Source organism: Lissotriton vulgaris, chromosome 1_2, assembly GCF_964263255.1.
Source record: "Lissotriton vulgaris chromosome 1_2, aLisVul1.2, whole genome shotgun sequence".
Taxonomy (NCBI): domain Eukaryota; kingdom Metazoa; phylum Chordata; class Amphibia; order Caudata; family Salamandridae; genus Lissotriton; species Lissotriton vulgaris.
Window position 1 is genome coordinate 93948968 of NC_141686.1, and position 22879 is coordinate 93971846.

The following is a 22879-nucleotide window of genomic DNA, read 5'->3' on the forward strand; positions in this document are numbered from 1 at the left end:
TCACAGAGAGCTTAAAGATATGTTACTGATGGGGGATTACACGTATGATGATATTATGAAAATGTTAAAGGTACTGCTGCCCACGGGCATCTACGAGAAACTAAAGGAAAAGGAATGGGAGGTGGGAGAGAAAAAGATTGTATGGGCAGAAATAGAAGACGAAGAAAGCAAACGTGTCCCAGGGGTAGGCCTTGGGGACAGAACTAAAGCATTACCAGGTTTGATAGTACAGGTCCTGCCAAGATTATTGGCAACTAGAAAAGAAGATTGGGACGCCATCTCGTCCTGTAAACAGAAACATGATGAAGATACTAGTGACTTCTATTCAAGATTCGAGAAATGTTTCATTATTAATAGTGGCCTAAAACCAAGTAGCGAATCATATCCACACCTTTTTGTATCAAAATTAGTCGAGAACTCACTACCATTAGTTAAAAACCGAGTGTACAAAGTTGAAAGTACTTGGCAGGCAAATACGCCATCCCAGATGTTACAAATGTTACAATACCATCAGAATAGAATTAGAGAAGAACAGGATCAAGAACAGAAGCGTATGAAAGACACGAAAATGAAAATGTTAGTAGCCCAGACGGTCCCAGCCGACGGGCAAAGGAAGGGTGGGACCCAGACAAGTCACACTACAGCTCCCGTTAAAGGAACGTGCAATTATTGCAAGCAGCCAGGTCACTACGTACATGAATGTCCAGTTCTGAAACATAACATAGCAACAGGGAAAACTAAAGAGAGACCGCATCCGCCTAGACAAGATCAGGTCCAGCAACAGACCTCACAAAATGTACAGCCCATGCAGAATACACAGTCTATGCATGCCCCATCTCATACAGCACAGACAGCAGCAGTACCACAGCCCATTGCCGCGACTCAGCAAGTTTCACAACAGATGTACCAGTATGCCCAATCTGCATATCCAGATTACCCCCGATATACATGAAACAGCCTAGAGAGGGAATTTGGCTTGCCTCTTATTGAAATTCCTGTAGATCAAGAAGGTCCGTATGTACACAGTCAAGTATTGGGAAAAGACAGAAAGTTTTTAATTGACACAGGGGCAAGCCGCACCACAATCAGCCATAATGAAGTCCCAGGGGCACCCCTCTCAGGCTCACAGAATGTTTCCCTTGGTTTTTCAGGACAGCCTATTGTAAATGAAGTATCGGAACCAGTACCCTTGGCTGTGGGTCCATTATCACGAGTTACAGATTTGTTACTCACGAACTCATGCCCAGAAAATCTGTTAGGAATTAAAACATTGAAGGCTCTAGGAGCTATAATCTGCTGTTCCCCGGAGGGAGTTAGACTCTTTCTACGGGATTTCAAGGGTCACTATGTGTTGCGAGAATTCGATGTCAGATTGAGAAATGTACCAGATTACCTGTGGGCAAAAGGCCCAACTGATGTAGGTTGTATGCATATCACACCATACCGTGTTACACTCAAGACAGGAGTTGTTCTACCCCGAATCAGACAATACAAGTTACCGCCCGATGCTGTAGTGGCTTTACTGGAAATCATTGAAGAGCTCATTGCCCAAGGAGTGGTCGTAGAAACCGACTCCAATATCTGTAATTGACCTATCATCCCAATTCTTAAACGTACTGATCCCAATGCACCGCCAGTATATCGGTTGGTGATTGACCTTCGAGAACTGAACAAATGTATTGTACCACAGTACCCTGTGGTCCCCGATATCTCTTCCCTATTGACTGCTATTGATTCAGAAGCAACGTTCTTCACTGTAATTGATCTCAAGAACGCTTTCTTCAGTGTACCCATTGATCCTGAGAGCCAATATCTCTTCGGGTTCAGTTTAAATGGACGAAGTTTCAAATTTTCCCGCGCACCTCAAGGATTCACAGAAAGCCCCAGCATCTATAGTCAAGCACTGAAAAGACAACTAGATTGTATTCAAATGCCAGTTAACACCGCTTTACTGCAATACGTCGATGACCTACTGATCACCGCACGAAGTGAGCCCGAATGTGAACAAGCATCACTGACAGTTTTACATTTCCTGGCAGACAAGGGACACAAGGTGTCTCCTTCGAAGCTACAATTCTGTGTTCAGCAAGTTGTGTACTTGGGTCACTTGCTGTCCAAAGTGGGGAGACAGCTCACTCCCGATCGCATTCAGTTAATTGTAAATATGCCACGACCTCAGACACAAAAGGAAGTGCGGGCCTTCATAGGCCTCACCTCGTACTGCAGACAATGGATTCCTCAATATGCATTTCTAGCTAAACCACTCATCCAGTTAACGACGCAGGAGGCAGCGACTTCGACTGTCCTCCCTTGGACTCAGGAACATACACAAGCCTTTGAGGAATTAAAGAAAGCATTATGTCAAGCACCAGTTTTAGCGACACCATGTTACAGCAAACCGTTTACACTTTTTGTTACAGAACGTGATGGTACAGCATTGTCTGTCCTCACTCAAGATCAAGCAGGATCACATAAGCCTTGTGCTTATTTTTCAAGTACATTGGATTCAGTAGCTCAGGCACTCCCCGCATGCTTAAAGTCAGTAGCAGCAACAGCGTTAGCAATAAGACAGAGCGATTCAATTGTTTTAGGCCATCAGTTAACAGTACAAGTTCCACACTCTGTAGAGGTTCTTTTAAACAGAACCCAGACTCAGCACTTGACCATAGCACGACTGACAGGTTACGAATTAACGCTATTCCAGCCACACATAGAAATCAGACGCTGCAGCATTCTGAACCCCGCGACACTGTTACCTACAATTATGACAGATCCAGCCCCGCATGATTGCATAGAGATCATTAACGCAGTAACAAAGCCCAGACGAGACTTAACAGATGTTCCATTGACAAACCCAGACCTGACACTTTATGTGGACGGTTCATGCATGCGAACAAGTACAGGAGAATTAGTGGCCGCATATGCCGTGACCACTGAAACCGAAGTAAAAGAAACACATCGTATTGACACGCTGTCCGCTCAAGCGGCAGAGCTTATTGCTCTGACCCGAGCCTGTATTCTAGCCAAGAACAGAAATGTCAACATATACACTGATTCCCGTTATGCGTTCGGAGTTGTACACGACTTCGGCATGTTATGGCAAGAACGAGGTTTCCTGACCTCTCACGGTGCCAAGATCCAACACGGTCCCCTCATTCAAGCCCTGTTAGAAGCAATACATCTGCCTTCAGGCATATCCGTCATGAAGTGTAAAGCACATACTAAAGTTACAGATTCCGTTTCCCAGGGTAATGACCTGGCAGACCAGACAGCAAAACATACAGCATTGACTCACACTCAGACAACTGACATGACAAAGACAACCGGACCGACACATTGTATGACAGTCAGAGATCCCACACTAGATGTTATCGATATTCAGACACATGCTACTCCAGATGAAATAAAGAAATGGATTGAACTAGGAGGGATCCAGACAGATCAAGGTTGGATGACGAAGGGAAAATCTACATGGTTTCTCCCTGATTCTATGGTCCAAGTCATAATTAATACAGCACATAGCCCAGCACATCTAGGAGAAAAAGCAATGTTAGACAGTTTACAAAACCTTTGGAACAATAAACACTTACGAGCAGCAGCGAAACAGAAAGTGCGTACTTGCATGATCTGTTGTCAGTTCAATCCAGGTAAAAGCGTCCCTGTAGAGCAAGGTGGATTTCATCCTCCCGATCACCCTTTTGAAGTCCTCCAGATGGATTATATCCAGATGGACCGTTGTCGAGGATTTAAATATGTTCTCGTAGTTGTTTGTGCTCTGTCCCGCTGGACCGAAGCATACCCAGTCCCAGATTACACTGCTCCGACCACTGCCAGGCAGTTGGTTCGTGAATTCTTCCCACGGTACGGCTTGCCTCGTGTCGTGTACTCAGATAACGGTCAGCCATTCTCATCCGCATTAATGAAAGAAGTTTCTTTATTGCTGGGATACCAGTGGAAATTCCATTGTGTCCGACACCCCGAAGCCGCAGGCCTTGTAGAGAGGCATAATCAGACATTAAAGACACGCCTTGCCAAAATATGTCAGGAGAAAGGGGTCGACTGGATAGTCGCCCTGCCAGTGGCACTATTCTATATGAGAATGGTTGCCCATTCGAGATCAGGGCTATCTCCGTACGAAGTGGTTTTTGGTAGACCACCGAATATGTGGGGGACGCCCATTCCGAAAAAGATTACTGATGTTGATTGTAACATGTTGACAGATTACCTTGCCTCCTTGATGTCTGCACTCCAATCATGTCGTTCACAGGTTGCCGCAGCCTTCCCTGACAACACTGATGTAAAGCCACATGATGTCCGTCCTGGGGACCTAGTATTGGTGCGAAATTTTGATAGGAAGAGTCCGCTGGAGCCCCGCTGGAAATCGCCGAAGACCGTCCTTCTCACCACAAGGACCGCCGTGAAGATCGAAGGGAGAAAGGGGTGGGTCCATACGAGTCATGTGAAAAAATTCCATGAACTGAAACCAGACCGAGACTCGTCCACCCCCACCAAAGACTGTGTTGAGCCAAAAGACTTTAAGGTTTCTGAACGAGAAAAGACTCCCCAAGAAGAATACCGATCGAAGCTCCGATCTAGCAAGTCAGACAGTTTAATTGTTTAAGTCCTCCCCTAGGTGAATCGGTTAAATAGTTTCTGACATGTATCCCCTAGATCGAGATAGAGAGAGAGAGAAGCCAAGAAACGTACATACTGTAAATCACTGCGTAGTCACTGTATAGTGACACTGTTAATAATGTTTTTCCTAAGTCTTCTGATAATTGTTGCTAGCATCCTTCTACCTATCTACTACCCTATTTTCAAGCGTGAACAATCTGCTTACAATGTTTCTGCTGAACACACTTTTAGCGAGTTACCTCCACACGAACCCTCCTACAGACTTGCGCTGCGCAACAACACTTTCATTAGTATGCTACATCATTCCCATCAGACTAACAATGCTACAAACTGTTGGATATGTGGCCGACTCCCTCCCTACCAGAATTTCAAGGGAGCTCTGCCCCTCTTTCCGTACCCGTTCACTCACAATGGCTCCTGTGGTGCTTGGTTTAAAATAATTAATTCCTTAGATCCTGACATTGCTGTTTTCGACGGGGGCTGGGTTTGGAGAAACCTGAACTTGGTCCTACTCGACGTCTGTTACCCAGATAAGGAGGGACTCCCCATTAGAATAGGAACTGATCTAGAAAATGAAGTATATGGATTAGGTAATTACACAAATAGTCTTATGATTCTTACTGTTGAAGCGGAAGCTGCACCAGTTCTACCCATTATGTCAGTACTACCAGTTACTGGTGAATTATGCATCAGGAAGAAAGGTTCAGTACACTTAGGTCATAGTAAATGTACTACTGTGATCGAATTCAGTGATCATGGTAAATCATCCTTCAAAGCTATCCGTCATTCCTACTTTGTTTGTGGTCATACCGCATACATACGCCTACCTCCAGATTGGGATGGTACCTGTTATATAGCAATCCTTCTGCCACCTGTTTTTCTAGCTCCTCCTGATTACCACAGAAATACAAATCTAGTAAAGAATAGACCCAGAAGAGATATCCCACTTGTCGACTACACAGAAACGGCATGGGAACAGTATACCGATTTTAATAAAGGATTCTTTTTCTTTTTAGGACCTGTCCAAAATAGTAAATTAATACGCAGATTAACTAGAACACTTGAAGCAGTAGTAAATGAAACTGCCTCCGCCCTAGGTAACTTAACAGAAGAGCAGTCCGCCATGCGGGTTGTTGTTCTTCAGAATCGTCTTGTGATTGACGTCATCTTGGCAGATAGAGGTGGAGCCTGTAAGGTCATCGGGTCAAGTTGCTGTGTTTTCATTCCACAAAACGCACCATCTGTATATCAAGCTATTACACGCCTCCATAAAATTGCAAATCAGATACATCAGAATCCAGGCACCTGGACTTGGTCCGGTTGGTTCTGGACAACGTTAACAGCTTGGGGATGGAAGATCCTATCATTCCTAGGCATTGGCCTAGTCCTAGTATTCAGTTGCTGCCTGTGCCTTCAGTGCGGGCCAGCGATTTGTGGACTGTGTGCCACATCTTGTATTGAACATTCCAGTTTTATCTCAAAACGTCAAAGAAAGAAAGAAGAACAAATGATGTTACAAGAACAAACTGATCGATTCATGAGGATCGATATAACATGAAGGGTCCGTAGGGAACAAGGAGGGAATGAGGAAATATAAATTTTATGGTCAAGTTGTGTTCCCTAGCGCGTACCCCACCGACTCCATGTACCAGCCTAAAGTGCATGTAACTTCCCTCCTGTGCCAGCTATGAAGACGCAAATACATTTGCGTCCAACGTCAATATGTCCTCTTTCAGACCCACCCTGAACGGGTTGAATAGTCCGTTCCTAAGTATGCTATGCCACCGTCTTTTTGTAGTGTACTTTACATGTTTTCCTGCTCTGGCAGAGTAGGCCCTGAATTTCTGCCATCGAGCCTCTTTTCTGGCTTCTGACTCTGACAGCCTCAGCCCAGGCTGCCTCTGTACCCGTGAACTCTGACTTACTTTCAGCGCGGCCCCTCGCGCTCAGCTCAGCCTGCTGCCTGCCAAGACTGACTATAACCTTCGAGTTATCTGTTCCGCTCCTCGAAAATACATTCCTGCCTACTAGCTTCAGTAAACATCCTCTTCAGCTGCAGAGCCAAAGGGCCGACCTGTCTTAGTGCAAGTAATTCATAGTCTCTGTTGCCATGCTCCCATGGAAGGCCCCGGGCCCCACGCTTTTCATGCAGACACTCAGGCGCATATACACGCATTCACAGTCAGTATAGAATAGCTTCTACCCCAGAGACCTTTCCGTCCAGATAATATGCAAACATGTCTCATTCAGTCACACCACAGCTCATCACTGGACGGACCACAGCTGCGTTCACTTCACCTACAATAAGACCACAATCCACAGCCATCCTCAACCCACCCTGCGAAGAAACTGGAACAAAATCACCAGCGACCAGATCTCCTCATCGCTTCTACTAAACCCCCCCGCCCACACCTCAAACCCCGACCAAGCAGCCATCAACCTCACCCAATGGCTAGCCAACAGCGCCGACATCCTAGCACCGTTGAAAAAACGCCAAATCAAGCTAGGCAGCAAAAACGCATCCTGGTTCAACGATGATCTTAAGAAATCGAAGAAACACTGTCGCTCCCTCGAAAAGGCCTGGAAAAAAGATCCTAACACCAGCACCAGGGACGCCTTCAAAAATGCCACCCGCATACACCACCAACTAATCCGGTCTGCCAAGAAAGCCGCATTCAAAGACCGTCTAGATAACAACGCCCACAACAGCAAGGAATTATTCAACATCGTCAAAGAATTTACCAACCCATCAGCCAACTCCAACGACATCACCCCCTCCCAAGCCCTCTGCGACTCCCTAGTTCCTTCTTCCACAACAAAATCGCAGACATCCACAACAGCTTCGACAACCGACCCGAAGACCAATCCACCCAATCTTCTGCAGGACCCTCACCCCCCCTGAACATCCTTAATGACTGGAACCCAATCTCCACTGAGGACACCATCCGCCTGATGAACTCCATCCACTCAGGATCCCCAACTGATCCTTGCCCTCACCACATCTTCAACAAAGCAGACTCCATCATAGCACCACACCTCAGAGATGTCATCAACTGCTCCCTCAACTCCGCCACCTTCCCGGAAAGCTGGAAACACGCAGAACTCAGCGCCCTTCTGAAAAAACCCACAGCTGACCCCACCGAACTCAAAAACTACTGCCCCATCTCGCTTCTTCCGTTCCCGGCCAAAGTCATTGAGAAAGCTGTCAACAACCAGCTCGCCGCCTTCCTCGAAACCAACAAATCCCTTGACTCCTCACAGTCCGGCTTCCGAGCCAAACACAGCACTGAGACCGCCCTCATCGCAGCAACAGACGACATTCGAACTCTACTGGACAATGGAGACACAGTCGCCCTCATCCTCCTCGACCTCTTCGCTGCCTTCGACACAGTCTGTCACAGCACCCTTCTACAGCACCTCAGAGACGTAGGAATCCAAGGAAAAGCACTGGAATGGATCACCTCGTTCCTCACCGGAAGAACACAGAGAGTCCGCCTCCCACCATTCAAGTCAAAGTCCTCTGAAGTCATCTGCGGCGTGCCACAAGGATCGTCACTCAGCCCCACCCTCTTCAACGTATACATGAGCCCCCTTGCGGCCATCGCTCGCCAACACAATCTCAACATCATCTCCTACGCGGATGACACTCAACTGATCCTCTCACTCACCAAAGACCCTAACACCGCCAAAACCAACTTACACGAAGGAATGAAAGAAGTAGCCAAGTGGATGAAGCACAGCCGTCTGAAACTGAACTCAGACAAAACAGAAGTCCTCATCTTAGGCACCTCCCCCTCCGCCTGGGATGACTCTTGATGGCCAGAGGCCCTTGGAAAAGCACCCATCCCAACAGACCACGCACGGAACCTGGGCCTCATTCTGGACTCCTCACTCTCGATGACCAAACAAGTCAACGCCGTTTCATCATCTTGCTTCAACATTCTTCGCATGCTCAAAAAAACATTTCGCTGGATCCCCACCGAAACTAGAAGAACGGTCACCCACGCGCTGGTCACGAGCCGCCTGGACTACGGAAACACACTATACGCCGGTACCACCGCAAAACTCCAGAATAAACTCCAACGCATCCAGAACGCTTCAGCCAGGCTCATACTAGACATCCCGCGTAAAGAACACATCTCTGGTCACCTGAAAAGCCTCCACTGGCTCCCCGTAAATAAGAGGATTACTTTCCGCCTCCTAACCCACGCACACAAAGCACTTTACGAACTTGGGCCCGAATGCCTCAACACACGATTGTCCTTCTACACCCCCTCCCGTCAGCTGCGATCCTCCAACCAAGCCCTTGCCACGGTACCTCGCATCAACAAAACCACTATGGGAGGTAGATCCTTCTCCTACCTGGCAGCTAAAACCTGGAACTCACTTCCCACTCACCTTCGCCTTACTCAGAACCACCTAGCATTCAGAAAGCAACTTAAAACTTGGATATTCGACAAATAATTCCCCACCCTCCCTCTAGCGCCTTGAGACCCTATGGGTATGTAGCGCGTTATATAAATTTCCTGACTTGACTTGACTTGGGTGAGAGACAGCACAGAGGGTGGCTGGGTGGGCAAGAGGCAGCACGGAGGGTGGGTGGGCGAGAGGCAGCACGGAGGGTGGGTGGGTGTCGGGGCGGGTGTGAGGCAACACTGTTTAAGCGGGAGTCAACACAGAGGGAGGGCGGGCGGGAGGCAACACAGAGGGAGGGCGGGCGGTTGGCAACACGGTTTAGGCAGGAGGCAACAAAGAGGGAGGGTGTGCGGGCGGGAGGCAACATGGACAGGCAACATGTCAGTAATGTTTGCAGTGTATGTAGCAGCCTTGAGTTATTGAAATAAGATTTAACAAAATAACCAACAGTAACAAGGTTATCAAAAGTTATAACTCAACTCAGATGTCGTATGTATAATGTAGCAACAATGCGCAGTTATTCTATTCACACTTTGCCTTGACCGCTAGCTGCTCTGCCATGAGCATAATTGTCTGCTAGTAGTTTTGGAACAGGGGTTAATTGTGCGGACCTTGGTAGATTAAAAGAACTGAACCAGCAGGAGAATCTGTTATTTTATTTGCCCCATACAAATCTTTTCTCGTCTGTTGGTATAGCGCAGTACTACTTAAAGCCTCAACCTGTTATTTTCCAAAGGGATTTTCAATTATCCATGTTTATAAAAAGCACACCAAGTACAAAAGCAAGTACGAAGAAAACGTTCTTTTACGAGTATTCCAACGCATTGTTGCTCTGTGCACTGTGTCTTTTCCCAGCGAATAGAAGAAAGGTAACAAGAGTGCTAGATGCAGAGGTGCAAAAGGCGAATCGTGAATAACAAAAGGCACAAAGGACCAATTAACATGATACATCAACAGGACACTGAGTCACTCTGACTTACGAGTTTTATTTTGACAGAATGCATAGCGTTTTTCAAATGTTTAAGAAATGCATCATTATCAAATTATTTTGGCTTTTATTGTACTGTTATCTACTTAAACCAAAACACTAAGGTGGAGTATTTGCAATGTTTAAACGCTTTCAAAACAAAACACTCGGAGTCTGAATGCCAGTCAGGAGAGAGAGAGAGAGAGAGAGAGAGGGACACAGACAGACACACACAATATCTGAGAGGGTGAAAGGGGCTGGTATGTCAAAAGTTAGAATCGAAAATTGTTCTTGCCAAGTTAACATCAGTAATCACAGTTGTAACAAGACAACAACGCCCTTATTTGCCAACTTAATTTTGTGAACCTCCGGATGATGAAAAGCTGAGTCCGCTCAGGTAGTATGCAGAACTGTAACTTGCAGATTCGTACAGATCTCTTCGTGGAGTGTGCGCCCCGCTGAGATTTCTCAATAGTATCCTATTGTTAAAGGTATTCTGTGTTGAAGCTTCTCGGTGATAACAAGAAAAGCCTGGGAGTGAACTGAAACCAGTATGAATAGAAAGCGGATTTGAATCACGGCTTCCTCTGTTATTCAATGTGAGCATCAGCAAAAAGATCTATCATTTCCATCACAGGACAAAATCGGAAGTGGTTAGAATAGAAACACACGGACTGACACCCGATAATAAGCCACGCTGTGGAGTCAGTTATTCTTTAAAGTCTGTGAGCGCCAAGAGGAAATGCAGTTTGCAGTATTGCGCTATATACGTGTATCATCCTCATGAATTCAACAAAAGTTAAAGAGATCGGCAGACTTACACTTTGGAGTTAGGAGATGGACTCTCGTCTCTTTCTCTGTAGCGCCTCCTTGTCCAGCCTCTGGGGGGTGGGCGGAGGTCTGTGCAGCCCCAGCCCCTCCAGGATGCCTCTCTTCACCGCCTCCAGCGGTATCCGCTTCTCCTGCTCCCCCAGGGGCCGCAGCACCACCGCAGTCAGGAGGGCTAGGCAGGCCTTGGAGTAGTGCCTGGTGCCCTGGGCTGAGCGCCGCATGGAGCGCTGCGATACAGGACTCCCCGAGCGCGGGGTACACACAGAACACGCTGTAAACAGCTCTGCTATGAGTTATGGCCCTGAATGTGGGACAGGGAATGTGCACGGCGCCGGGCTGGGCGTGCGCGCCCACGAGGTAAAATCGCCGAGGGAAAGCGGGTGCATATCCCCTGCCCACCTGTAGGAGGCGGATCAAGAAGTCTTGCAGTCGGTACTGAAGGAGGGACCTTTCAACTGATATCCCGCCTGTCCGCCATTTGGGTACTTCGCTGTGCAGGTCCCGTGCGGGCCCTCCAGGCGCAAACTACAAGCTGGCTGTGATACTGTGCACCTGACTGGGCCCTCGGGCCCAATTTCCGATGACTCCGGAGGTGTTTGGCTGCCCCCCTGCGGGGCCTCGGATCTAGTGGACAGTGGTGAAATAACCGGTAGGAGAACGCTCAGGCCTACGAGGCTGCAGCCACTATTTTAGCACCCGCAGCTGCAGGAGCCCGAATGACCAGAACCTGTAGGAGAACGCTCAGGCCTACGAGGCTGCAGCCACCATTTTAGCGCCTGCAGTTGCAGGAGCCCGTGACTGAGCGAGCATCACGGCCAAGCCTACACTCTCCACCTGGGAATCAGCAGCGGCTCGCAGTGGGAGCTGTGAGGGAAGTGTGGGGGCTGAGAACATTTGCGGTCGGACCCTGGGGAGGGAACTCTCTACTGACATCCCATTTGGCCACCATTTTGGAACTCAGAAGAGCCGGTTCCGGCCGGGGCTCCAGCCAGCGGGAACGGAGACCTGGCGGGGACATCCACAGCTGACTGGGCCCCCGGACCTTGTTGCTGATGGTCCCAGAGGTGCTGGGCTGTCCCTTAGGGGGCCCCGGACCTAGCGGGCAGCAGTGGGAGCGGCACTGGCAGGAGAGTGCGACAACACATATACACACAGCCCCCATTTTGGGATCTCCAGCCTCCGGCACCCCGGAGGGAACAGACACCGCAAAAAGCTAGCATCCTCTGATTGGGACCTGACAGCAGCACCCAGCAAGACCTGAGGTGGAGGTACGGGGGCTGAGAAACTCTGCGGCAGCCTCCGGAGGGTCTCTTCACTGACATCCTGCCGATGTGATGAGTGGGGGGTGGGTGGGGGCAATGTGCGTGTGTGCCTGTGTGTCGATGTGGTGAGTGGGGGGGCGGCAATGTGAGTGTGTGCCTGTGTGTGCCGATGTGGTGAGTGGGGGGGGGGCAATGTGCCGATGTGGTGAGTGGGGGGGGGCAATGTGCGTGTGTGTGTGTGTGCTGATGTGGTGAGTGGGGGTGGGGGTGGGGCAATGTACGTGCGTGTGTGCGCGTGTGTCTGTGTGTGTGTGAACAGCATGCCATCTCTTGTCTAACTGAATGCTGGTTTGCCTGCGGGACAGAAGATGTGCACGGCTCCGGGAGGCTGGGCATGCGCGTCCACGTTGTGCAATCGGCGCTCGTGCACCAGTCGATCTCCCTTGAGGAGCAACTCGGCGACAATAGGTCGAGAGAGCTCAACCTAAAAAGTCCTTGTGCTAGCTTTGAAATCAAATTAATCAACAAAAGGAGGGACAGGGAGGGCTATATTTTAAGGGGTCAAGTGTACAAGACCTGAGACTATGTAAACAAAAAGCTTCATTCACGATGTGAAATATACAGTGATACGACGCAAGGCATCCCGCACAGCAGTCGAGTTTGCTGTCCCCAAAGACTATAGAGCTAACAGTTTGCATATTAATTCCTCCCCTATGACCATGTAGAGCAGAATATGCCTGGATCAGACAGTTTTGCCACATTTATTAACCAATTTCTTGGTATCTTGAGACAAAGAACAGGGCAGTGTAATACTGGTTAGCAATAACAGTGCAGTGGGCCCCTCACATTATGTAGACCTCATGTCCCAAGTAGAAAACCTTCATTCAGTCAATCGCTGTCATTTGCATGAAGAATAGTACAGCAGGAAGGTGCATTTCTCTGTTGCAATACAATCTTAATGGGTGCAAAGATATCCCTATCCAAATGCATCATGGACACTGTATAGGACTGCTTAAAAGAGGAGATTGAGAGGTGGGAAATGAGACAGAGAGGAAGGTGAGGGAAATAATAAAACGTTACTTGGGGAGGAGTAATTGTAAATGGAAGAGGTCTAGAGAAGAAAATTTGGAGAAAGAACGAAGAAAGGAAGAATTAATAATACGAATGGAGGAGGGAGGGAAGAAAATGTAAGTCAATTTCACCCAACAATATGCTATACCTATGATTTTTAGAGAGCAAAAAATAGTAAATATTAATAATCACTGATTTTTACAACGTTATTGTAAACATTGGAATACAATGAAACCCCCACCTACCTATAACCCAAACCACTCTTACCTCTCTACCTTGTTCTTCTCATTTCCATTTTCCATAATGTATTCCAGTTCTTTTCTCTGTTTCTTTCTACTTCTGTTTTTGTACCTCCTATCTTCGCTTTTTTATCTAAATATTTGTACCTCTATTCCCCACATTTTTTTACATTTCCTATGTGTTCCATTTTTGTTTCAGTTTATTACTCTTGACTCTTTCCCTACAGATTGGCAAGGCACACCAGCCGATGGGAATGTCCTTGATGCAATACTACTGAACACCTCCCGCATAGGCCATGGATTTGCCATCTTAAAGCATCCAGTGGCATTGGAACTCTCCAGGACAATGGATATCCCCTTAGAAATCTGTCCAGTCTCCAACCAGGTAGGCACATAAGAAAAAGTGGAACTGCATGATGAAATTGTGCAATGAGTGGGAAGAACTGATCAGTGCCGGACACCTAGGAGGTAAAATGACAGTGTTCGTAACTCCAGGTGGAGTGGTAGATGTCTGCTTCTCAATGTTATACAGTTTTGACTTGAACTTAACATATTTATCGCCTTGTAGGGGTGCCGCCTAACCGGTATTTTACCCCTATAGAGTTTTCTTCCCATGTAATCACTGGCACTGCCTGCCTGCAGGGATTGTCTGATTTTGTTACACTCTAGTAGTCCCATAAACTGCAGGCCAGCAACAGGGAGCAGTTTAGGGTCAGCAAACACTACAACTCATCCTGCCTGATCAACATTTTCTTTCGGTGGTCCTTTGAACTTTTCTTACTATGTAAAAACAGTCTACAAGACACAACTTCACTCCAGCCAGCCTAAATGAGTGCCTCTCAAGGACATGAATTACTTTTTTTCTATGACTGAGAAAAGAGGGTCTCAGCATCAGCAATGTGACGGCTCATGTGGCTGTCACAATGAAATTAATCTAAAAAGGTGCACTTGTTCCTTCATGTTTTGAAGTCTGTGTACAAGAAGGCTCGTGCAACACGAGTGATTTCTTCAAAAAGACTTATGTACAGTCTGTCATAGATTGATCGACATTGCTGGAGTCTAGAGTGGCCCCTTATTTATGGTTGTGAATTGGGACAGATAAAAGTGGCCTGTATTGTTTTCAGACAAAGGAGGCAACCCATTCTCCTCGTCCATATCTACCTGTTGATTTTACCCAAATAAACCACCAGAAACCTCTCTAGGCTTACGTATGCTTCTGCACTGCACCTCATTCATCTCCTAACTACATTTAAATGAAGTTACATTACTGACCAGTAGAAAACTCCATTATGAAAAGAGTTTCAACAAGTGTACAAGCTGGAGCATATTATACAAGTGCCCTCGAGGTGCAACAGTTGTTCAAGCTCATATTTTGCATTTCATAATGGGCTGGGGATACTTGTGCAGCCCTGTGATATGTCTCTGCTAGTACATAAGCATCATCATACTTTGAATCAAGTCAAGGAAAAGAAATGCTAGAGCTGCTGGGTGAAAAGCTCTGTGCCTTTGGGTGATGCACGATAGGATGGTGACTGACAAAAAAAAACTACATTTCCCATGAATCCTGAACTCTAACTTTGTTTGGAATGGCAGAACCTATCTTGGATGATCAAGTATTATTTTCCTTATGATTCACTGCATCATTGCTAAATAACTGAGATACTTTGCTGTTGCAACCATGATCTTTTTACTAATGACAGCAGAAACTTTGGAAGTGAACAACTTGCAATGGAAGGTATTGTTGGAATATGAAACTACTCCATAGACAAGTGTTTTCAAAAATTAAATTATGAATAAAAAACTAACTTATGTGTTAAAATACTGAATCTAAGATCCACACGGATTGTCAAACTATATTCAATGACTGAACATTGGGATCCGTATTACATAAAGCTAAAGGAAAGAATCCTATCACTAAAGACTTTTATATATTGTGATGTACATGCGATTTTAAGGTATTGGTAATTCAAGAGAGGTAATTAACTTAATGTTAGAGATGGTATTATATACTAACATTTGTACATTTCAATTTGCAGAACGTATATCCAATGTGTAACATTGCATGCATCAGAGTCTGGAAATTAAATCAAAGCTAGTCACTTGCCCTAAAGATGGTGAAAGATTATTATCTCATGATAACAGAGTTTATCAAATCTTATTTACATTCCAGTTTCAGGACGGATAGAAGTCCTCACCAGACAAGAGAGCTTGCAATGTAGACCTATTGTGACAGTATATCAATTTATATGCTTACTGTACATGTAACATGATATTCACAATTGCCAAAAAATCTTATATTGTTTTAGATACACAATGTAACCAGTAGAAGTCCATGCCTGGCAGTGTGATGAGTTATTGTGGTTTATCCAGTGTCTCTGTTTTCTCACGCATCCCACTGTACTTTACCTGAGTTCATGGCTGGTCAACATATTTCATTTTTGTAAGATATGGGGTGAAAAGGGGAAAGAGTGGAAGTAGTTGTACTTTTAGATGCAGATTACAATGTTTGTCCTTCCTGAAAAACCCCTTCTGTGATATGTAATATTCTTTAACAATATTGTTGAACCTGGCCCTCTCTGTAAGGTCTACCCCAAACATTTTGCCTCTCTTGAATGAGTAAATGAATGAATGAATTGGCGATTTGTAAGAGCACAACTTAACCCGGAGGCATCAAGGCGCATCAGTTGGAAAAACAACTGAGTGGTCGGAGGCATCAGAAAGAAGCAGAGCTTAAAGGTAGGATTCAGCAAATAGCCATCAAGAGATGGCTGAGTTTTAAGGTTGGTTGGAAACGTGTTCCACAGCTTGGGGCGAGGGAGAAAAAAGCCCTCCCTCCCCATCTGGCCTTGGCGATCCGGGGGGTCTCCAGGAGATTTTTGTGAGCAGATCTCAGGGCTCTGCCCGGGGTATAGAAGGACACGAGAGACCCAATGTCCTCAGCACCCAAGCCATGTAGGGCCCGATAGGTCAGAACCAGGACCTTAAAGTTGATCCTGGCCTGAACAGGTAGCCAGTGAAGATTTTTTCTGATTTCTATGACAGAAACACGTCTTGGGGCATTCACCACAAACCTGGCTGCAGCGTTCTGAATAGTCTGTAGGCGGTGGATGAGTTTTTTGCAGATACCAAGATAGAGGGCATTGCAATAATCCAGGCGGGGTGAGATAAGAGCAATAACCACCTGTTTCCGGGCATCGGGGGAGAGATAGTGTACTAACTTCCTGAGCATCCTCAAAACCCCACAACAAGTTGACACAGTTTTGCTAACTTGTTTATCAAATGCCAGTGTGGTGTCGAAGGTGACCCCCAGGTTTCTGGCAACTAGGGACGGCAGGGGGCAGGTTCCAAGGGAGGGTGGCCACCAATCCGCCGACCAGAGATCTTGATTGCCACCGAAGATGAGGATCTCGGTTTTTTCACCATTTAGCTTAAGGAAGTTTGAGGACGTCCAGTGCACGGCTTCCATGCAATTCTTAAAGTTGAGGGCCGTGGACTCCACAGAATGGGATAGGGAGACCATTATTTTTTTTTTGGTAAATATATTTTTATTGCAGCGAAATAAATTGTACAAACAGGTCATATACCATTCCAACCGTTGTCTGTTGTAAAATATGATTCTCCATTGCATGTGTCACACAGCCATTTAGCTCACACCCCGGAGGTCGAGCGGCGTAATAACGAAGAAAGTCATGAGCTGGAAAAGTTAGTATGGCTCAGCGACAACCAGTTGTCCGGAAGATGGCAGGACTGCTTTTCGGTCCCCCCATTCCCCCCATCTCCGTAATTCCCTAACAAACTAGACAATCCCTCCCCTCCACCCCCGAACAACATCCCCCCTCCCGCCCAGCCCCCCAACCCCCCTCTCCCAGTCCTACCCACCCCCGCCCCTCTCCCTAAAGGCATGTCAGAGTACCATCAGAGCGAGCTTGCATCCATCCCGTCTAAGCCAGACCCGAAACAGACCATCAGGAGTAATCAATAGAAACAGCCAATCATCACGTAGGAAGTAGGGAAACAAGGGAAGGAGTCTAGGCCATCACCACCACAGACGGCGGCGCCGCGGGAGCAGGGCTATGCGCAGGGGAGTCATCATCACCCAGGTCCAAAAGTGTGAGGTCTAAGACCAACCTCTCCCAGGCCCTGGCCCTCTCTAGAGCTGTGTCAGTGCCTGCCCTAAGCACATACTGCAAACGGAGCTCCCCCTCACACCGGGCCCATTTGTTAAGCTCAGCCTTCCATCTCTCTACAGTGGGGCCCCTACTCGCCTTCCATTGGGATGTTATGGCACGTTTCGCTAAAAGTAGTCCCAGGTCCAGAAACCTACTAGTAATATTGTTCTTTGATGTGTGTGGGAACCAATGTAGAATGCAGTGTGCCATGGTGAATTGCAAGTCCCTCTCCGTGACCTCCCTTAGGCTATCCACTACTTCCTGCCAAAAGGAACTTAACTCTGGACAGGACCAGAACATGTGTTGGAAATCAGCCAAGTCCGCCGGGCATCGCGGGCAGGCCGCCGGATGGGTCGGGAAATATTTATGCAGTTTGTCAGGGGTCAGGTAAGCCCTATGCAGGACATAAAAGTGCACCAGCTGAAACCTAGCGTTGCGCGTTCCTTTCCAGGCTCGTTCCACTATGCTAGACCACGCCTCCTCAGGGATCTCCGTCGTCAGGTCTGCCTCCCATTTCGCCTTCAGAGACAACAGTGGGGTGATTGCCTCCGAAATCATGCGCTTATACAGGCACGCAAAAGCCTTGACCGTCCCCTCCACCGTCACCACGTATTGGCAGCCCAGAGACAGTGGCGGTTCCGTCTTGCCCGTCTTCCAATGCTTGCGGATCGCCGTAGTCAGTGCCGCATGAAGGAGGAAGTATCCCTCCGCCAATTCAAAGCGGTCTCTCAAGAGGTCAAAAGGCAGTAGCACTCCATTCTCATAAAGGTCCCCCACGGACGTCAGTCCCTGCAGTTCCCAGCTTTCCAATCGGTGCCATGAGCCCCCATGAGGGAGTGCCCCGCACAGTTTGAGCGGGATCTCAGGTGCGTACGGGACTGCAATACGGCCCCTCCGGCGATACCTATTCCAACATTTCCGGGCCGTCGCAAATTCCTGGGAGAGATGGAAGTCCCCCATCGAGAGGCCAGAACAATCCGGGATAACACCTGAACCGAACCCGTCCTCCCCCCTCCTGGCTCTCGCGACCCATTGTGTCAGCCACTGCAGCTGAGCCGCCAGGTAGTATAGTTCGTAGTCTGGTACCGCTAGTCCTCCTTCCGCCCTAGGACGGAGAAGTGTATTGTGCGCCACCCTGCGCCTGCCCGCCCCCCACAGAAAGCCAATCACCATCGACTTTAGCCGCCAGAAGTAGCTCACCGGGATCCAGATCGGGAGGGTCCTGAAAAAATAGAGCAATCTCGGCAGGGTCACCATCTTAAGGAGCGCCACCCTCCCCATCAGCAACAATGGGAGCGTGCTCCAGAAGTCGAAGTTCACCTTAGTGAGCCTGATCGCCGACCCAATATTGCCCTCGAGGATGTCTGCCTTATCATGGAAGATCGAGGTACCTAGGTAGCGAAGACTCTTCTCCTCCCATGTCACCCCGTCCGTGGATTGTGGACATGTTCTGCGTGGGCGGGGCGGGAACAGGTAGGACTTCGTCCAGTTCACCCGGAGGCCTGACACCCTGTTCAATGATTGTAGGAGGGACTTAGCCCCACGCAGAGAGGCAGCCGAGTCCGCCAAGAACATCAGCAGGTCATCAGCATGCAATGTGATATGGCGCACCTGTCCATAGACATCCAGCCCCTGATATGCCTGTCCCAGCCGGGCTCGCGCCGCAAGTGGTTCGACCGCTATGGCAAACAATAGGGGGGAGAGAGGGCACCCCTGATGGGTGCCCCTACCCACCGCACACATCTCAGATATAACTCCTCTAGTTCTGACCCTCGCCGTTGCGTTCCGGTATAGCAGCGTCGTCCAATCCACGAAGCCCTCGCCTAGTCCCATTGTGCGCATGACATGGAAAAGGTAAGGCCATTCCAGGCTGTCAAAGGCCTTCTCCATGTCAACTGCGAATACCACCGCCTCACCTCCGTCATAGGTGTCAGCCTCCAAGACATGCAGGAGCCGTCGTATATTAAGCGCCGTGTTGCGGGTCGGGATAAAGCCGGATTGGTCCACGTGGATCAACGTGGACATATGGGGGAGCAAGCGCGACGCCAAGATTTTACTCAAAATCTTGTAGTCTAAATTGAGCATGGACAATGGACGATATGCCGCCCTGTCCCATGGCTGCTTGCCCGGTTTTAATAAAGGGACAATAAGCGCTTCGCCAGTGGTCACCGGCAGGCTGCCCAGCCGTTTCGCCTCATTGTAAAGCCACGCCAGTCGAGGCGCCAGGAGATCGATGTAGGTGAGATAGAATTCCGTCGGGAGACCGTCAGAGCCCGGCGTCTTGTTCCTCGCCATACCCTTGATGGCGACTCTCACCTCCCTCTCCTCAATTTTGCTCCCCAGCAGCTTCGCGTCCTCCTCTACCAGCTCCGGCAAATCTAGACCCTCCAGGAATCCCTGGAATTCGTCTACTAACGGTAGGACCCGGCTACGGTAAAGCTCCGTGTAGTAGTCATAATATAGCTCATTAATACCCTGCTGGTCAAATCGCGCCACTCCCGAGTGATCCCTGAGTTCAAGGATGACCGAGCTCCTGAGGAAATAGAATTTTTGGTAGTCAGTGTGTCCCCCACTCGCACCCTATCCATGCACCCGTGCCCCATGTATGTTCATGTAATTCCCTTCCTGTGCCTGTCATGATAATGCCCCTGCATTTCCGTCTAATGTTAACATGTCAGTTATTAGGCCTTCCATGTATGAAGTATGAATTCTGCACTAAGGCCTACGTTTCCAATGCATTTACATGGCACACTTTTAAATATCACAAAGCACACGTTTTCCACGTTTTTCTGGCCCAGTCGAGCCAGGCCCTGAATCAGGCTCCGAGCCTCTTCTGTCTCTGAACACTGCAGCTTTGGTATGCATCCCTGACCTCTCCCCTACTCCCTGCCCAGCCGAGAGGTGCCCAGCCTGGCCTGCCTGCCAAGACGGTATTTTACCTACAGTTATCTGCCCAGCCTCGCAAAAACACATTCCAGTCTAGTGAAATAGGTAAACATATTTCCGCCTGCAGAGCACAGGGCCCAGTCTTCCTGTCTCCATGTAAGTGATTTACTGACCCGTTGCCATAGTAGGCCCATGGCCCCGTGCATTGCATGAAGAAATATATGCACCCACTAGCATTCAGTGATGAACGGCCTCTGCTCGAGAGACCTTTACTTCAGACAATACATCCTCCAAACATAAGATATCAGATATGCCAAAGGTGCAGGTCGTTCTGACATCGCAGATTCCAGACTCCAGACTCCTCTGCTAGTGCTAAAGTCACAGCCCCCAGTTCTCCCCGGCTACACGTTAATCTCACGTCATGGCCAGTTGCGAGCACATGTAGGTTAAAGGTTTCTGCTGACCCTGCAAACTTTCTCTATGCATCCACCCACCTATGACATCTCTCTGACTCATCAAGTGCACGCCTCCTAACACGCCTTTTTCTACGCCCATATGTTCTTATCTCTCTCTCTCTTCACTTGTTTCCGCCTACTGTATTCATTGTAATTGTATGATTTTAATATATATAATGTGTGATGTTAATAAAACGTTAGATATCCCTTCCTGAACCTTAGTGGTGATGGAACCCGATTCTCGTTGACTCGAGTCATCTTAATTAAAGCCCGTATGACTCAGATACCACGGACACTGCCTCTCATTTTGTATGAGCTATTCTTATTGTTATGTAATGTATAGAAAAACAGTCCCGGTAATATTATTTACCACATAATCTGGCGCCCGAATAGGGACGAGTCCCCTTCCCCACGCGCCGGCGATGTAAGCGCAGCCCCCTGACCCCTTCTACAGCCGTGACGGACCCATCTGTGCGCATCCGCGGGTTTTCCTGCTAACTCCCTCAGGCCCACGGAGGAGACGGAGACTGCGATCAGGCATCCACACGAGGCGGTGAGGAGTGCGGACTGTCCCGACCAGAGCCCAAGCCGAGAGAGCAAGGTCCGAGGTATCCGGAGGCCCACCTGTTCCGAGGCGCATACGTAGCAGCAAGAAGCCGTAGCAGTCCAGTCCAGTCCAGTGTTGAGTTTCCGAGGCCTTCAGTTTTGCTTCCCGGTGAGTACCGTTGTTGGGAACGCATATAGACGGGTTCAGTATTTGAGCCCGGTCAAGACGGGTCTGGGTACACAGACCTGGTCCAGACGTGTCCACCTAGGTGGATGCGGTATGACGTGTCTCTTTACGGGACCGGTATGACTGTACTGTTCTAGCAGTGCATCCAGTATTCTAGTGTTATATTTCGAGATTTTCAGAATTGTGTTATTCTTTGTACAAGGTAGTATCTGTTCCCAATGTTATAATGTCGTGGTATGAATGATTGTTTGCAATTTATTATTGTGCTTAATGTGTTTTTCGTTCAAGTAAGTTCAAGTAAGTTCAAGCATGCCACTGTTTTCGAAATTACGTCAGATAGGAACCAGGAAAGGGATACTCGAAGAGGCAGTTCCCGTCCCGCCTAGGGACACTCCCGGACATTTTATGTACCACAAACATGGCTTAGATGCCATACTATATTTAGACTTATGGGTAGACTACACTAAAGATCTGGAGGAGAAATATAGATGGCCTGTCTCAGGGACATGGGATGCTGATTGCATCATGAGAGTAGAAGCACTTTGGAAAAAGAAAGCCAGACAATCCCAGAAAGATGCCATAGAATTGTGGCGTAAGGAAGCGCATAGAAGGACAGAGAAAGAAATTCAGAAAGCAGAGAGAAGTAGAGAAACATCAGAAAAAGCCAAAGAAAAAGAACTACTAGAAGAAGGTGAACGAGTTAGAGCAGAACAATTAGACCGATAAAGAAATGCCCTTATTAAAGGCATGTATCCCCTTCTCGCCGAAGGCCTACCTAAAGTGACCCCGGAAGTACCCAGTGACTTGCCGCCACCGTTGGTCCCGACTAAAATCCGTAGTCACAAACAGACCGCAGCGGACATTTTCCTTTCCTCCTATTTAGATGACGCTGCTCCAGAGTATGTAAATGTACGTGTACCACCTACTAATTCTCCTCCCAACCCTATCGTTCCTGCCAATTTAACTAATACTCCAACTAATCCTCCTACGACTACTCTTGTTACTGTCCCTACACAAAGTCACGCTGTCGTGGAAACACTACCTACTAACCCTTTTAAATTGCCACCACCCATAACACAAGAACGATCCGCAGTAGCAGCGGCAGCACTGACACTAAGAGACGACTCAAGTCTAGCAGCGGCGGCAGGAGGAGGCCCCTCCACCCCGCCTCAGTTAAAACGATCATCACTACGAGATCTAGCATTACAGCGCACG

The 22879-nt window shown here is 48.0% G+C and overlaps 1 protein-coding gene across 4 annotated transcripts in view; it reads left to right on the top strand.

Annotated features, from left to right (window-relative positions):
• LOC147733978 (adenosine deaminase 2-like) overlaps window positions 1–22879 on the top strand; it is a 514604-nt gene that overhangs the window by 353033 nt on the left and 138692 nt on the right. For all 4 annotated transcript variants that reach the window (XM_086952886.1, XM_086952888.1, XM_086952884.1 and 1 more), the window contains one exon: window positions 13649–13806. In XM_086952886.1, coding sequence (XP_086809012.1) covers window positions 13649–13806 — 158 coding nt within the window. The remainder of the gene's footprint in view (window positions 1–13648; window positions 13807–22879) is intronic.